Raw genomic sequence first — 14,162 nt, forward strand, 5'->3', positions numbered from 1 at the left:
GTGTGTGTGTGTGTGTGTCAGCTTATCTGACAAAATGGTGTGTGGAAAAAGTAAAGGCTTCAAAAATTTGTGTGTGTGTGTGTGTGTGTGTGTGTGTGTGTGTGTGTGTTTCAGCTTATCTGACAAAATGGTGTGTGGAAAAAGTAAAGGCTTCAAAAATTCACTCTTTCTGGGTTTAGATAAAAAGAATTCCATGGAGACCTCTAAGTAAAGACTGGTCGGGTCAGAGGAAAACACTGTGCCACGAGAGAACAAAACTTATGGAAATATTACCATCCCCAGCCCAAAGTCAAGGGCTTGATATACATGAAAGACGATTTGCCCCTTGAATATGTTCCTCCTTTTCTATGAAGCCAGAGAGAGCCAGACCCTGGGTATTCCTGCAACTTTTCAAACATTGAGGCCAGGCCAGAAAAATATTAAATTATTTAAGAGCAGAGTAAAGACTGTGGTCCAGGGAAAATGAAGTATGTAAAAACAAAGTGACAGTAGACAACAAAGAAGTTTTCTGGAGCTGTCACACCACCATGAAAGGGCAGCTACAACTTCCCAGGGGACTAGGGTTTGAGCTCCTGGGCTAATCTTCAGCACTCTAGCTTTCCAGGCCACTGGCTGTCTCCCTAAGGAGAAAGTGTTTCCAAAGGTCTTGAAAGATAGTTAAGAGGTGACCTTTAAAACATCCCTAAGAGATGCATGGCCCTCCCACAGGGATAATGCACATACTCTGGGTGGGGGACTTTGTCAAATCTTCCTTTCAGCTGGGACCTCTCTGCCCGATAGGAAAGCAATAATATAATCAGCTCAAAGTAAACAGATTATCAGCCAAAGGTCTTTGTAGTCCAGATCTTAAATTGTGAGGTTTGGGCCAGAGAGATCCAGAGAAATCAGGAGCAGCTGGCACAGCCACCATGGTGTCTTAGTGAACCAGAACGCAAAGAAAACGGCACTACCAAGGAAACTGGTCACGCAGGTTTCTTGATGTAAAGCAAATAAGAACATTTTAGCAGTACAGTCTCAAAGGCAAGGGGTTGCTTCCCGAACTCACCTGGTATTATGCCCACCTCTCTACCTGTTGCTCAAGCCATCTGTCTAGTCTGAGATGCTGTCAATCCCCTCACCTACCTTAGCAACTCCTATGAGGCCCAGCCCAAGTCTCTCCGTACTTTATGATCCTGTCCACTCCAAATTTCCTGCTTCCAAATCCATACCATGTATTTGGCAGCAACGTTTTTTTTCTATTTATTGCGACTTGATTCTTGCAAAGTTTTTTGACATTTCATATTATAGCACCAAAGTGAAAGCCTTTTGAGGACTGAGACTATGTCTTATGTTCTTGGGTGCTTGTGAGTGCTTGTGAATGGTAGATGGGACCAGGCTATGGGAGGGGGGCCCACAGAATACTCTCCCAGTGATTATCTCTCAGAGTGTTCTCCCGCTGCATTTCCCTCCCATAGTAGTTGGGGTCTAAAACATCACTTTCTTCCTTTGGCCAAAAAATACTACATAAAGGGCACACATTATTTGAAGATGGAGCAGCCCATTTCTTGCTCGGTCTGTATTAAAGCATGCACAGGAAGCTATAAAGCAGCAGTTACTCACCAGCCCCTGACCTAGTGAGAAAGCTAAAATTTCTAGTGGCCTCTAATGAGCAGCCTAAAAGCCCAAACACCCAGGCAGGCATAGAGTGGGTCATCACAAGAGGAGCAAGTGCAGGTAGCAGCAAGTCGGGTCTCCCAGGTGCACCATGAAGATGGGGACATGGAGAGCAAATAAGGGCACTTTTCCCCTTGGTCCATTTCAAAGTTTCAGGCCTTAGAGGGCAATTATGAAGTTGGAGAGGCATTCAAGGACCAATCAGCCCACAACGAATGACTTTTCGGGGTTCACAGCACCTGCAGATGACAGGATAAACTGAGGGATTCCAAGTACAGGCCCAGGACTAGAATTTGGGAAACAAGCAATTTCAGAAATCACTGATACAAGAAACTGTTCCACCCTCTGAAATACTTATGCACATTGTTGTTGCTTTTTAAAATTAAGATTATTATCATCTCCAAATTCTGTCAGACAGTGAAGTCTGCCAACAATACCCTATTGGCATCTTAATCCACTACTGAAACTCATTAATGAGCAAAACCAAGTCAGGCTCCACCAAGTACCACTCTGGACAAAGCACAGAGTAGTAGTTGCACAATTATGTCTGCTTATTGACAGGAAGGAGCATTCTCTAGCCTTCTTTGATGACCAAGCCAATATTTCTGACATAATTTCTTAAGTCAAGACTACAGATTCCCCAACATATTTCCTTCCTAGACTGGGAAGAAGACTGGGATGGCAGATGGTCAGTCAGGAGGCCCAGACTCCCAAACCGCCTGAATGTTGTCCTGTGGCTGCAAAGAATGCAGCCAGGCTAGCCTGAATAGACTTTCAAAAGCTATTTCCACAAATGTTCTACCAAGCCTCTTGGCAACCTTTGGAGGACAAGGTCTTTCCTTCTTTCATTCAATAAATTGATAAATATAATAAAATACAAATATAGAAAAAGGTCATCCTTGGAACTCTAACCTACATGTACTGGCTTCACAACAGAATGGCCTGAGTTACACAACTAGCCATCCCAACCCTGAGCAAGAGGCTCAAAAGAGGTGTATTTTTGTGGACTTTTCCAGTGAGCATGTCACGCTCACCAGCAGAGCAAAAGCACTAGACTAGGCAGACTGAGGTGTTCTGCTCATCCATTTAAGAAATGATTCTAGCATCGTGAAGTGTGGGAAAAGCCTTTCCCATTAAGTCACTGGAGACTTTAAAATCATTTCATTTTCCAAATACTGTTGTTATCTGTTCCTTCTTCTCTTGCTACCTGCTCTACAAATCCCATATCCCCTATGGTTAGTACAGCTGCAGTTCCCCAGTTTCACCTGTGATAGCCTCTGTGCAGCTCTAAGAGAGTGTTATTTACTTCAAAATAGCTTTGCAAACCCATGTACACCAGAGGGGGAAAGATACTCAGGGAAAGGCAAAGGAGGAGAAACATATCAGAAGGGGAAACAACAGCAAAAAGAATCAGAGGTGAAATCCAAACTGAAAAGGGTTCCTTCACTTTAACTACCTGTTGCTCAATCTCTTCTGGGGAGATGACAAGCTGCTGGAGGGCAGGAACCACACCTGCTGCTTCCTTTAATCTACCTCTGCAACTGTGCCCAAATTCTTAGCCTTGTGCTTTACTGCTTTCCACACAGCAGGAGCTAAAATAAGTGTACTGTTTAGTTGTTCCAGTGATACAGAAACAAATGTCTATTGTGACACACAAGCAGTCATTCCTGAGTGTTCTGATTGCTTGTTAAAAACATACAATTCCCCAAACCAGGTGAATCTAAATTGCTAGAAGCCTGGAGATCTGCATTTTTATTTATTTATTTGTAGAGACAGGGTCTCTCTCTGTTACCCAGGTTGGAGTACAGTGACATGATCACAACTCATTATAACCTCTAATTCCTGGGCTCAAGCTATCACCGGAGTAGCTAGGACTACAGGCATTTGTCGACACACCTTGCTTATTATTACTATCATTTTTTTTTTTTTTTAGTCAGAGTCTCACTCTGTCGTCTAGGCTGGAGTGCAGTGGCAGGCTGATGGCCACTGCAGCCTTGACCTACTGAACTCAGTTGATCCTTCCACCTCAGCCTTCCAAGTAGCTGGAACTGCAGGCATGCGCCACCATGCCTGGCCAATTTTTTTATTTATTGTAGATATGAGGTCTTGCCAAGTTGCCCAGGCTGGTCTCATACCATGAGCTCAGGCAATTCTCTCACTTCAGCTTGTCAAAGTGCTGGGATTATAGGTGTGAGCCACTGCACCTGTCCATCATCATTATTAGTAGTATTTGTAGAGATGGGAGGAGTCTCACTGTGTTGCCCAGGCTGGTCTCGAACTCCTCACATCAAGCCATCCTCTCACCTTGGCCACCCAAAGTGTTGGGATTATAGGCATGAGCCATTGCACTTAGCTGGAATCTTTATTTTTTACTAGCATTCCAACTGATTCCTATCAGCAAGCTGGGGAAACACTGAAACAAACCACTTTTTATAATCAGAGCAACCAGGTTCAAAGTCCAGTTTTGGCACTTCTTAGCTAACTAGAGTCTGTTTTTTCAACTCCAAAATGGGACTCATAATGCCTACTTTGTAGTATTATTAAAAGGGTTTTAAAAGTAATTTAAAGAGAATAACAAAGGTCCTGACATATAGTAGGTGTTCCCTAAATACTTGTTCCCCTTTATCCTGAAGACACTGGGGAAGTAGTGAAAACTGAGTAGATTATGCCTAGATTATTACTTTAGATTCGACCCCCTCTGCAACACTCAGGCAAACAGTTACCCAGCCTCTTCTGTAACATCTCAAGTGACAAAAGAACAAATTTACTATATCCGGAAGCAGTTCATTCCATTTTCAAACAGTTTTAATCATTAGCTCTTCCTTCCTCAGGTTGAGCAGAGATCTGCTTTGGGTGACAGAACAATCTAATCCCTTTCCACATGATAGGGTGAGGCAATTAACTTAGATAAGGAAAGTACATGCTGCTTGTTTGAGGCACTGGGAGGGCAGCTTTATTTACGCACGTCCAGCAAGTCATTGATATGCAGGTCTGGAGTTCAGTAAAAAGATCAGGAATGTCATTTATACAATGACAGGACAGGATTTGAAGTTATGAAAATAAATGACATTGCCACCTAGGAGGCAAAGCTAATGAAAGGTATTGAGGAATAGTCAGCAAGATACGAAGACAGCCTTTAAAGAAGCAAACAGGTAATTCATGGAAACAAATGTGGTGAAGAGGTCAAAGCAATGTCAGAGAACCAGTGAACCAGTTGCTGAATTTGAAGACTAAGAGGTCACTTGCTGATCCCTGACAAAATCAGACTTCTGCTTTTCTGGAGCCTTCCAGAGCTGCACAGAACCATACCACCACACAGAAAAGCAGACGTATGTTTCCTTTCAGTCAAGTAACAATAGACAACTCCAGCCAGGCTCGGTGGCTCAGCCTGTAATCCCAGCGCTTTGGGAGGCTGAGGTGAGCGGATTGCCTGAGCCAGTGGGTTCAAGACCCGTCTGGGCAACTTGGTGAGACCTCATCTCTACAATAAATCAAAAATTAGCCGGGTATAGTAGCGCGCGCCTGTGGTTCGAGCTACTTGGAAGGCTGAGGTGGAAGGATCACCGGAGCCCACAGCAGGCTGAGGCTGTGGTGGCCGGGAGCAGCCACTGCACTCCAGTCTGGGTGACAGAGTGAGACTCCAACTCAAAAAAAAAAAAAAAAAAAAAATCAATAGACAACTCCAAGATTGCCCAATCTGGATGTTAAGATAGGTTTCTCCAAAAAAGGCTCCCATGCTCATATCTTTTAGTAACACTGCCTAGTATAGTCCCTCCTGGAAATTAATTACAGGAAAGAACCCTGCTCGAGCTGCATTTACCCAACTTACTGAACTATCAATTTTTCACACAAAACTTATTAACATCTTGAGGAACTTGTGTTTCCTAGTGAATAACCTGGCAAATGCAGTCAGCAAAAGAAGAAAGATAGTAGTTTAAGGGACTATTGGCATCAAGGGAATTTTTTTCTTTTTAAGAATGGAAGAAGCTTAAATGTTTACATATTGAAGAAAAGGAACGACATGTAGAGTGAAAGGCCCAAAACAGGAAAGGTAAGAGAGCAAGCCAGGTTCCAATAAAGGGAATAGCTTAGCAAAGAAACTCAGCTCACTGCTTTAGCCGTAGATATTATTTTCCTTGATTAAATCTAGTGATCACAAATGGTCACTATTTTCTAAACCATAATCTACTTTCCTCAGAGGATACAGATGTCATCTAGACAAGGTTAAGGGCAGATTATATAAACTGATTCACCAGAGAGTTGTGGTCTCCGTTCTCCTTCCCAGAGTTAGGCTGAATGTAAGTATCACTTGCCTGGGTCAGTGAAGGGTGTTCCAAGATTGGGAGCCTCACTCCCCCTGCCCAGGCAGAGAGAACTCTAGCACAGGATAGGCAGAGAGGGGAAATCTAAAAATAAAGCTCTCCAAAGAAACTGTCTTGCCTAAAGAGAAGCTTCCCACGCACACTGGAGTGCCACATCTGAGGGGGCTGGAAGCATAGGAACGGAACAATCCTGACCAAGTCACATAAGCATTACCCATTGGGGGGGGGGGGCGACAGCATGTTTCTGACTCCCACCATCAGTGCCCCAGTGTTTAGGCTGCAGACCCAGAACAAGGGCTTTAGTGACAGAAAAGAAGGACTTTCTTTTCTGGGAGACTGGAAAGATAGCCAGTGACTAGTCCAGGCTTCCTACCATTCTCCCTTCACAGTAGGAGGTGAGTACAGCAAATGCTCAACACACAAGGAGTAGAGTTGAGGACTCACTTTAGAAAAGACCATGGGCTGGGTGTGGGTGTGGTGGCTCAGCCTATAATCCCAACACTTTGGGAGGCTGAGGCAGAAAGGTCACTTGAGGCCAGGAGTTCAAGACCAGTCTGGACAACATAGCAAGGCCTAGTCTACAAAAAATAAAATAAAATTTAGCCGGGTATGGTGGCACATGCCCGTGGTCCCAGCTACTTGGGAGGCAGAGGAGGGAGACTGCTTGAGTCCAGGAGTTTGGGGTTACAGTGAGCTATGATCATGCCACTACACCCCGGCCTGGGCAACAGAATGAGATCACATCTCTAAAAAGTAAAGAACATGAAGTGGTCTAATAGGCTTCAGACTCAGAGACGGGTTCCCTCGGCTCTGCTCCCTATAGTAGAGTCAGAGACTACCAACTGGAGAAAAAGAAAAGCAGACACAAGAAGAACTGCAATTAGCATTGACATCAGTTAGCTTACACCCCAAGGACAGAGCAGTACTCACTTTGCCAGGCAACTAGCAAATGTAGCCTCCCCACCCCTAGCAGGTATCAGAGGACACTAGAAAAAGTTCAACCCAAGAGTTTGATACAATCCCACACCTAAGCACTAAACACACACCTTAGTGACTTCTGGCTCAGGAGAGTAATCCCCACTACCTAAGGATTTTAACCTTGGAGAAATACAATGTACTTGCACCAGACTGTTGGGAGTTTTGCCAGGAAGCCAAGGCAGGAGGAAGGGAATTATCCATAGTGTTCATTTGGCAGTCCAATTCCCCAGGAGGTTCGTACTTTTACCTGACCAAGTATTATACTATGTCTCAAGGGTCAGAAGCTCAACTTTGGAAATATCTCAGAATAGCTTTCAGCTGCAATACACTCACTGCTATATATCTGTTCCCTCCACTCCCTCTTCCTAGGGAACATACACCATCCCATCCCATGATTCATAGACATAGCAGACCAGTGCAGAGGGTGGTGAGGGGGTATGGAAACACAATGAAACATCCAGAATGCAGCAACCTGTCAGTTCTTTGGTCTCTTGAAAGAGACCCTGTACCAGAACACTATGCTAGTTGATATGCTCAGATACAAATCCTGATTGTCTATTACGCATATGTAGAAGGGATGGGGGTGGCAAGTTTTCCCTTCAAAGCACAGATTGCTAGCAAAGTACTTTGAACATTTGACTGCTATTTGAGTGCTGACTAGCAACAATCACCCAACAGTCTTTTACAATTAGAGCAATCTGAAATTTTCCTGTACTGAGTCATTCATTAGCAAAAAGGAAGAAGTCAACTCACAAAAGGGAGGAGATACTGACCATAAAATATACAACCTGTGAGAAGTGTTATTTTAGTACTGGGAGTATACACTCCCTACCCCACTGTTAATACAGTGAGAAGTGTTATTTTAGTACTGGGAGTATACACTCCCTACTCCACTAGTTAAACAAGAAGGGCTAGGTTGGCACAGAGCTCCCTCCTCTCACCCGGCACAAGGCCTGGTGCTCAAAAGGGCAACTTACCTGACGTACAAAGACCTCTTCTCACTTGTTCGAAGGGACCCAGACCCAGAGCTCATACTGCTGTTCATCATTTGTTCTCTCAAGTCATGTATCTTCGATTCAAAGCGACTGTACTCTGTGTCAAGGAGACAAGGGAAAAGACAGGAAAATGAACCCAAGGAGCTCCCCCGAGCCTGCAAGTCAGCCACCAAACAGCCAGGACAGCTGGCTTCAAAGCAGCCAGAACCAACCCACTTAATCTTTGCTTTGATAAGCTAAGTTCCTCCTCCAAGTACAGAAAGACAGACTTCCCTCCATCTTCAGAAAGAATGCACCTGAAAAGGGAGTAGCATTTGGGCATGTCAAATGGAAAAAGCTCTTATCTGCTTCAAAATCTCACTGATCCTTAAAAAAATAACAACTGGAAAGAGGTTCCAGTACAACCTTTATAAATCTTAGAGCTGACACTAAGGCCCAAGGAGAGCAGATGGGAAAGGAGACTTTCCCAAAAAGCGGATTGCAGAGAACAGATGGCCCTGAGACAGAGTGGAGGGGCTGGAAAGGACCTGAGGCCATCATCTTTGTTAGGCAAGGAGTACAATTTTTTCGGGATGACTTTTTTGCAGTGGGTTGGAGGGATATTGGAAGTCAGTGCAGAGGTAAAAACAAACCTCACAACCATATGAGAAGAATTAACGTTCTCTTGAGTTATTTCTCTTTCAACAAAGAGCCCCTTTGGCTTTAGTAACAATTAAATACCAAAACATAAATTCTCCTAAACCTAGAAAGTTGTGGACACCTCCGTAATCATCTAGTCAGTGAGGTCAAAAGTCCATGCCCAGTCTTGTAGCCCACTGAGACCATCACAAGAGCCTGAAACAGATTTATCACTTTGGAAATGTAACTATAGGTTTATGCCCAATTTAAGAAAACATGACATAGAAGAATTAACTCTAGCCATACAATTATTATAAAAGGCTTTTTATAGGCTGCTTTGCTGTGCCATGCTTATAATACATTTAAAATACAGTATTCATATTTACCATGCAGGCGCGCACGCACACACATTTTTCAAGTCTATAATTGCTGCTAAAATAGGGTATATCTAAGGCACAGGCTGTGGAAATTGTGGAAAACAGGCATACTTCACTTTGACAATCTGATTTTAAAGGGTGTCAAAATTTATACTAGGGGTTGAAGGTTGGGGAACTGCTTTAAAAAATAAACACACTTCCAGGGGAAAATTCCACAAAAGCATTTTCATGCACCATGGATAGCTGGCAAGAAGCATCCCCACCTACTCTGTAGGGCTCTACAGGAGAAAACAAAACACCTGTTCCAACACCTGACATTCCCCCTTCCCTAAGCAAAGCAATCTGACCTTCAGATGGGTATAAGAGGAAATACTAAAAACCTAAATGGGAGGGAATGGAGTTCTAAGTCATGCAAGTAGCCTCTTTTGAACCAAGTTTCTTTTTGTTCGCTGTAATATCAATGAAAGCAACCCGATTAAATTCATGTGCTTTTTCATTCATCACGCGCTGGTGTTATGGTGATTTGTCCTCATTACCTACTCACATCCCTGAAATCCTGGAGGAAGCAGTTAAGTCACTGACTCACCCATTAATGATGGGGGAGGGGGAGAGAGACAACTACTGGACAATGTCCCAGTTCTGAAGGTTACCTAGCAACACTCAGTATCAATGAAGCGTTTCAATCTAAAGGTAGAGGAGTAGTGATAGATTTCTCATAGAAGCCCTGGTCTGCCCAAGAGCAAAGCAGCAGGCCGGTCCACCTCTAGAGATCGCTGGGCACTGGTCCCACTCCAGGGCTCAGCCCTCTACACTGGGAAGGGATAATTTCTCATTTGTTCCCCTCCTCTGAGTTCACTGACTCAAGGCAGAGCCATGTGAGACAAAGAGATTTCTGATCGGACAGCTCTTTCTTAGGGAAGATAAGTAAAAGGCAACTATGCATTGAATCCAAAACAAACAAACACCCAATCTGTCTTTAAGCCGTTCTTTCCCCCTCTTAAAACCTGTTTATATGTTTCCTTCTTTGGAATTGACCTGCCTGCTGAACTCCAACTTAGCAGCAGGTAATGGCAGTTGCTTAGTAACTACATTTCTTTAAAAAAAAAATCCTTTCAAAAACAACCACCAAACCAACATTTCCTCAAAGCTCCTAATCCAAGGCTGATAATTCTGGGCCAGAGGACCCACTTAAAATAGACTACAGAAAGAGAGCAAAGCTATTACTTTAAGGAATCCACTTTTTGTTTTTACATATGCTACTAAGATTTCACGTTTTTTTTTTCCCATCCAGATGATCTCCTTAGAGTTCCAGCAGCCATCAGTCTCCAGCTTCTATTTGTAGAGTCCACTAAGGCACAGAGTAGTCGTTAAATAAATGATTGTTGGGTAAATGAGGAGCAAATTAGAAAACTGTGTCCAAGTCAACACTTCTGTTCTCAGCCTAATAAACCTAATGGTTTATTTAACTGATGGCTGCCAGTTTCACTGAGAGCTTTGGAAAGATAGTTAAGAAGCATCGCCATTTACTTTTGTTCCTAAGGTTAATTGTTGGAAGCAATTGGGATTTATATTTTTAAAGCACCCTTTTGAGATGTTAATAACCCACAATGGACAGCTGGTTAACAGACTTTGTATACAACAAAGAAAAAAATGATTCTAACAAAAAAACTGTTTAAAAAAAACTTAGTATTGTTTTAGCAAGGTAGCTAGCACAGGTTAGACATTGATAGATAAATTTTCCATAGGCAGGTTTTAGTAAGCATTCAGACATTTTAAAAAATTACATTTTACTGCAGGCCAAGCTGGCAGCCTGCCCTACCCCCCTCTGCAAATTAAAAAAAAACAACTCCATCAGATGCAAGACTAGGACAGCCCAACCTTTCAATTCATGGTTTAGCATAATAATCTCTAAGAATCTTTCAGGTTCCCTGTTGAATGTGGAAAGACAAAAACCACCCCTTAACTGACCAACGCCATATAAATGATAATAAGACCACCTTTCTGCTAAGGAACTTGTGAATTGGAAATGTCTGCCAGGTTTCCAGAAAAAGACAATGTCAAGAAAAGACCAGCCCTCCCCTTCTCTCCTCCCATCAGGAGTCCAGAGATGTCGATCTCCAGAGTGGGTGTCTAGGCTCCACCTTCTTTAGCATATCAATTGTTGTGAAGGTATATGGGGTTTATTGTAAAGAGCAAAGGAGAAGTTTCTTTCACCCATGACAGCCATCACATATCACTTTCTTTTCTCCCTTCTTACTCTAATAAACTTTGCTTGAAAACTTTGCTGGCTGCTCTAAAATTCATTTTAGAAATGAGGGCCAAAGAATCCATGGGTTTCAGGTACCTCATCTTAATATTAGAAGTATTATTTTCCCAGGACAAAAGCTTCACTTAAAAAGCATACGAATTCTAAGACTTCACAATTCAACAAGGTCCCTCCTTCCCTTCCACTCCTAACATAGCCATCACTGGAGGGCATCTGCTAGGCTAAAGTTATTGCCTAGGGAAGCCCACCAGACCAGCCTCTAACCCAGAAGGCCCACTTCAAAGAAGCAACACTTATTAATTAAAGCATCATGTCGGGTAACCCCCTCGGATCCCCTCCTACTGTGGGAGCTTTTTTGTCCTCTCAATAAACCCTGCTTTAAATAAACAAATAAGTAAATAAAACGGCATGTCTACTAATCTGCTCCTTCACTTTTTCCCATTTAAATTAATTCAACCATTTGTGACCCACAAACATCTACCGTGACTCATCCTCTGCTCCCTGGCTCCCTTTTGCCAGCTGCTAATCATAAAGAGAGAAACAAGTGGGAGGGGGCACAATCAGAAGTCAATCAGTTATTGGAGGGGGGGAGTTTCTCACTAACCACCTGGGGTGCCTCTAAATGATCAGGATTTTAGACCCCACCTCAGATACAGTGAGAGAACCTAATAAGCAGGAGCCCAGGAACCTGCATTTTAATAAGCATCAGGGTGATCAAGTTTGAAACTACTGGTCTTGACTTACAGAATTGAATTTTGCTTTGTAAATACAGAGAAAAGATAAGAAAAAGATCCTACAGTGTATTTAAAAAGGAAGGCAGGGCAAAAGAGTTGAAAAGTTCTCAAAAATAAAATTCCGCCAGGCACAGTGGCTCATGCTTGTAGTCCTAGCTACTCAGGAGGCTTGGCAGGATAGTTTGAGCCCAGGAGTTTGAGGCTACAGTGAGCCATGATCATGCCAGTGCACCTCAGTCTGGGCAACATAACAAAACCCTATCTCTTTTTTAAAAAATTAGCTAGTCATGGTGGTGCAAGCCTGTAGTTCCAGCTACGTGGGAGGCTGAGGCAGGAGGATCCTTTGAACCCAGGGTAAGGTTAGGCTTAGGGTTAGGCTGCAGTGAGCTATGACCATACCACTGCACTCCAGCCTGGGTGGTAGAGTGACTCTGTCTCTTAAAAAAATAAAATTTGGCAACATAACTGCAAATTCCACAGGAAAGAAAAGAAGCCACAGCTGCATGTGCCTGCAAAGAAAGTAGATGAGTTTATACATTCTTTATATTACAAAAGTTAGCACATGATTGTTTAAAATCTTTAACTTTTTTCTTTAGACTAGAATTCGATTATATCCCAATTGATGCACATTTAAATTGTTGACAATTCTTAATACCACAATCAGTGCTGCATCGAATACTTGCATGAGAATCTCTATAGCATAAATTCCTAGAAGTGAAACTGCAGGGTCAAGTTATATGCACATTAAAATTTTTGACTGGCACTACCAAAGCGAACCCCAACATTCTGAAACTTTTGATTGTAGGTGAGGATAAATGGCTATTCTAAACCTTCCGGCAGCTGTTCTACTTCTAAAGTGGAGGCAGAATTTACCATAGATGACAGATTGATCTTTTGTTTCGAGAAAAACATTTTAATGAGCCTTTTGGTTATGCAAAATAGTCAAGATTTTATTCTGCAATGGACAAAGAGCTAAATTGTTCTCTCTGCATAATAATGACAAAGGTTATCCTGGTGGGTGGAGGTGCAGGTTCTCCAGGTGAGGCCCACTGGTCTTTCTCTACTTATCTACCTCTAGACTTGACCACTTTGCCTCTCTGCCTACTTGAAAACCGAGCTTTTCTTCCCTCTTGCCAAAACCCTCCATTACTGTAAATGACACTCCCATTTTCCCCTGTTCACAATCAGTGTGTTTTCTGAAGTGCTGCTGATGTTTCTTCCTAATTGCTTCCTCAACTTATCTCTTTCTAACATTCATTGTCTTTGCTTTACTGTGATTTTGCCTCTTGGTTTTCTCTTGACTATTTTACCTATGTTGCCACTACCCCATACCTAGATTTAGGTCACATTGTATCCCCTCTTCTCTGGGCCACTGCTATAATGCCCTAACTGGTCTTCTGCCCCCAGGCTTTACAAACTCAAATCCAGCTTAGATTCTTATTTGAAAAACCTTCCTAGAACTTCTGTAGCCCCCCTGCCCAAGTATCTGCAATAATTCAACAGCAACTAAATAATTTTAATATCTTAACTAAACTTTCAAGGACTGCTACAACCATCTTCCTGTCATACCCAGACTATCTATCCTTATCTACTTCTGAAATTTTCTCCACTGCCTGACACTGAACAGGCTTGCTGGGAATATAATGGTAATCAAAATGATCCCTAGAAATTATAATCTCAAAACTCATTTTTTTTTTGAGTTGGAGTCTCACTCTGTCGCCCAGACTGGAGTGCAGTGGCCACCGCAGCCTCGACCTGCTGGGCTCTGGCGATTCTTCCGCCTCAGCCTTCCAAGTAGCCGGAATTACAGGTATGCGCTACCATGCCCGGCTGATTTTTTGATTTATTGTAGAGATGAGGTCTCGCCGCCCAGGCGGGTCTCGAACCCGAAAACTATTTTTTTACAAAAAATTTTACAATGTGTCAGGCATGGTGGCACATGTCAGTAGCCCCAGCTACTTGGGGTGCTGAGGTGAGAGGATTGTTTGAGTTCAGGATTTTGAAGTTGCAGTGAGCCATGATCATGCCTCTGCACTCCATCCTGGGCAACAGACCAAGAACTTCCCTCTAAAATAAATAAGTAAAGTGCTAAGAGAAAGATTAATAGAGTGACCTAACCTAACCTGGGAGGTGGAGGTGGGGTTCAGCAAAGGTTTCCCTGAGGAATTGACATTAAAACTGAGTCCAGGGGAAGGTGGGGGGTGGTGAAGAAAGCATTC

General features: G+C 43.0%; 1 protein-coding gene across 5 annotated transcripts in view; it reads right to left on the reverse strand.

The window, feature by feature from the left end:
* The window catches only part of DLG3 (discs large MAGUK scaffold protein 3), a 55,486-nt gene that overhangs the window by 17,144 nt on the left and 24,180 nt on the right, over positions 1 to 14,162 (reverse strand). For all 5 annotated transcript variants that reach the window (XM_008059021.1, XM_021712868.1, XM_021712867.1 and 2 more), the window contains one exon: positions 7,931 to 8,045. In XM_008059021.1, coding sequence (XP_008057212.1) covers positions 7,931 to 8,045 — 115 coding nt within the window. The remainder of the gene's footprint in view (positions 1 to 7,930; positions 8,046 to 14,162) is intronic.

This window comes from Carlito syrichta, unplaced genomic scaffold, assembly GCF_000164805.1.
Source record: "Carlito syrichta isolate Samal-C Ts95f unplaced genomic scaffold, Tarsius_syrichta-2.0.1 Scaffold303676, whole genome shotgun sequence".
In the NCBI taxonomy this organism is placed as follows: Eukaryota; Metazoa; Chordata; class Mammalia; order Primates; family Tarsiidae; genus Carlito; species Carlito syrichta.